We start from the raw sequence: 3,545 nt of genomic DNA, 5'->3' as shown, positions 1-3,545 counted from the left end.
AAGGCCTGTCCAAGCCTCAACTTTTCTCATTTTAAATCAGGAATAATTGTATCCATGTTATAAAATTATTGGGAGGATTTGACGTCGAATAACTTGCCTATGTCAGGAGCACAATAGTTGCTCAATAAATGGTATCTGTTGTTGTTGTTATTGTCTATAAATAAAACAATGCATAGTAATGGAGGATCCCAGGGCTTGGCTCATACAATCCTCACTTCACTCTCCTTTGGGGGTCACTTTCTACACTGCCAAATCTGTGAAACTGAGAACTACATTTCCCAGACTCCTTTGCTTGTAGGGTTCTGGACGCCAATAAAGTTCCACCAATTAGAGGCAATCATGTGAATGTTGGAAGAGGGAAGAAGGAAGAGGCACGTGAGTGACAAGCAGCAGCAGGGGCTGGGGGCTGTGGAAGTGCAGCTGTTTGGTCTCCGCATCACAGGTGCAGAGGTTTGCTCTTAACGTTAACCGGTGGGGGCCCCAGTTCTGCTCCTCCAGCCCCCCCAGTGCCTCTGTGAGCATCTGACTCCTGTATTAAATCCTTCCTGCTTAAACCACCTAGAGTGACGATTCCAGTTTCTAGAACTCAATCCTGACCGATTCAGAAATGGATGTTTTTGGGGCCGGCCCGGTGGCGCACTGCTACAGTGCGCTGCTTGGGAGCGCAGCGGCACTCCCGCCGAGGGTTCGGATCCCACATACAGACCGGCCGCTCACTGGCTGAGTGAGGTACGGGCGCAACACTGAGGGTTGCGATCCGTTGCCGGTCACGAAAAAAGACAAAAAAGGAAAAAAAAAAAAAAAAAAGAAAAGAAATGGATGTTTTTGGGTCGACCCAGTGGCGCACTCGGGAGAGTGTGGCGCTGGAAGCACAGCGGCGCTCTCACCGCGGGCTTGGATCCTATATAGGGATGACTGGTGCGCTCACTGGCTGAGTGCGGTGCTGGCGACCCCACACCAAGGGTTGCGGTCCACTTACCGGTCACAAAAAAAGCCAAAAAAAAAAAAAAAAGAAAAGAAATGGATGTTTTATCTAAAGAAATATCACATGTAAGCTTCTGTGAAAGAATTTATTTCATCCTGCTGCCTACAACGTGCTTAGATTGAAATGATGAGTTAACTCCCATGTGTAAACCAGTTTTGTGTTCTTCTTACTGACGTCATTCTGTTTGAAAGCTGTTGACATAACACAGTTAGTTTCCTGGGATCCTGAACAGTTAACTCTGTATTTGTATATCATATTGAAATATATATCATATATCATATGCTCTGTATATGTTTGTGGTGATCATAACCCATCCATTGTCTTTTTTTATACTTTTGGTTGAGAGGAAAATTGTCCTTGAAATAATTTTTCCCTCCCAATGCCCATTCTTCCTTCCTTTTTAGGATTAAGAATGCCAATTTTTAGCTGGGGACACTGCTACCCAGCTAAAACTTATTCACCTTCCCTTAAAGGTAGGCATAGCCATGTGACCAAATTTTCACCAATCAGATGTAAGAAAAAGTGTTTTGTGCAACTTCTAGAAAGTGTCTTTAGAAGGAGGGTACAGGCCCTTCTTTGCTTCCTCCCCCTTCCTGTTGGTTGGAGTGTGGTTGTGATGACAGGTGCACTGACAGCTATCATGGGTCATGAGGTAGCACACTAATCATGGCGGGGTAGAAGAGAATGAGCCCGTTGACTGCAGAGCTGCCACACAGCCCTGGATTGTATACCTCCAGATTTCTTTTACATAAGAAAGAAATCAGGCACTAACTATTTGAAGTCATTTGAAGTTATTTGAACTATTTGAAGTTATTTAATTAATTTGAACTATTTGAAGTTATTTGGTTGCTGTTTTTGTCATGATATTTGGCCAAAACTACCCCTAATTAACATAAGGAGAATAGCCAAACTTCTCTTCATATCAACCATGGACTATTGCTCAGTTCCGAAAAAAAAAATGCATTCTCAAAAGCTGCCTAATTACTCAGACACAGTTGGTCATGCTACCAAAAATGTTGATCTGGGTTTAGAATTAAAAACACTAAAATGATTTCAGTGAAGCTGATTGAGTGCACGCAGTAGTGAAGTTTGTGGGCCAGAAGAATCACTTTGATTTACTCATATTACTTTCAAAATCAAATCAAGGCATCTGTTTTAGGTTGAGTAAAGGCAGGTCCTCAACCCTAGCTGATGTTGCACTAGGACTAGAGTTACCGATTCAGAATGGCTAAGTGTTGGCTAACCTGGCCCCCTTGCTGTTCATTGTGTGAGCACAGCACAGCTGACAGCACCTCCAACGGTGCAATCTGCTTTGCAGCTCTCTGTTCTGGAGCCCATAGATCAGAGGGTTAAAACAGTGGGCAAATGCAAAGACACCGAAAAGCACCCAATTTAAAGCAAAGAAAAACACTCCACATTTCTTCCCCAAACCTACGACTAGCAGCGTTGGTATTACATGTAAACTTATCTGCACTAAATGGATAAGGACAGTTTTCCTTGCTTTGACATTTGACCTATTAAAATGGCCAGCCCGTTTCCCTTCTTGGTATATCAGAAAGTAACTTATAAGGATGACAGACAAAAGAATGAAAAGGAAAACCATGCTAATGGCTCTGGCAGGAGTGCCATTCAAGATCACGGGGCAGATGGGTTCAGATTTTAAAATGGCAACCGTACTGGGGTAGGTGCCCTCTATGAGGAATAAGGAGATGTTCTTGAGTATGATGGTTGTCCAGGTCCCAGCCAGAACCCTATACTTAACTGAATCTACAAAAGACAGAGATTTCAGTGGCCAGCAGATCACCACATAAGTGTTGAGAGCCATCAAGGCCAGAGTGAAGAGAATCCCTTCTCCAGCACTTATCTGTGCCCCAAACACCAGCCAGCAGATCAGCAGGGGGCTGTCAGCCAGCAGGGCCTGCATTCCTTGGAAAACAATCCCCAGGCCACAGTAGGAGGAGATGCACAGCAGATGATGGCAAAGGAGGATGTATCGGACCTCTTTCCTCAGTGTCAAATTCTGTGACACTATTACAATAATGATGACAGTGATGAACATGGCAAAAGAGAAAGCAACCACATAGACAGAGGCCTTCACTGTTGCTTCTAGCCTCAGCCAGTCCGATACATTGCAGTGCTCAGAAGACAAGTTCATGATCTTCAAGGCAGGCTCCTGGAGGAGGAAAGAACAAGAAAGGGTGAATCTGTGTTGAAACTTCTGGGGCGGTTTTCCAGCTCTCTGATCCTGTGTACAGTCTCAAGGAGTAGACCCCACGATCATCCCCAGGTATAGAGGATGATAATTTTAGATAGTACTGACAGGGATCAAAGAAACTGGAGAAATCAGGGTTCTGGTTAAGATGGTGGAATAGACAGTTTGCAGTGTCACACTTTCCCATAAATCAACAAATTTACAACTATAAAAATGTAACATCAGCCAAGCTGGGGCCGCAGGAGCTCAGTGGAAGAGGAGGAGAGACCTATGGAGTTAATGAAGACAGGAGAAACCATGATGAGAAAAAGCAAAATACTGCTCGAAGCATTCGTGCCATGGCTGCTT

At 44.2% G+C, this 3,545-nt stretch overlaps 1 protein-coding gene across 1 annotated transcript; it reads right to left on the bottom strand.

The window, feature by feature from the left end:
- Positions 1-2,213: 2,213 nt before the first annotated feature.
- LOC103603815 lies at positions 2,214-3,140 on the bottom strand. The gene has a single exon (XM_008588403.1). It carries the CDS (start codon positions 3,138-3,140, stop codon positions 2,214-2,216), a length of 927 nt encoding a protein of 308 aa, XP_008586625.1.
- Between the last annotated feature and the right edge of the window lie 405 nt (positions 3,141-3,545).

This window comes from Galeopterus variegatus, unplaced genomic scaffold (assembly GCF_000696425.1).
Source record: "Galeopterus variegatus unplaced genomic scaffold, G_variegatus-3.0.2 Scaffold4802, whole genome shotgun sequence".
Classification (NCBI taxonomy): Eukaryota; Metazoa; Chordata; class Mammalia; order Dermoptera; family Cynocephalidae; genus Galeopterus; species Galeopterus variegatus.
Note: the sequence above shows the minus strand (reverse complement) of the source record. Positions and strands in the feature narration are given on the sequence as shown.

What these genes read in the sequence shown, in the direction of transcription:
- LOC103603815 (XM_008588403.1), bottom strand. Translation starts at nt 3,140, where the DNA reads ATGAACTTGTCTTCTGAGCACTGCAATGTATCGGACTGGCTGAGGCTA.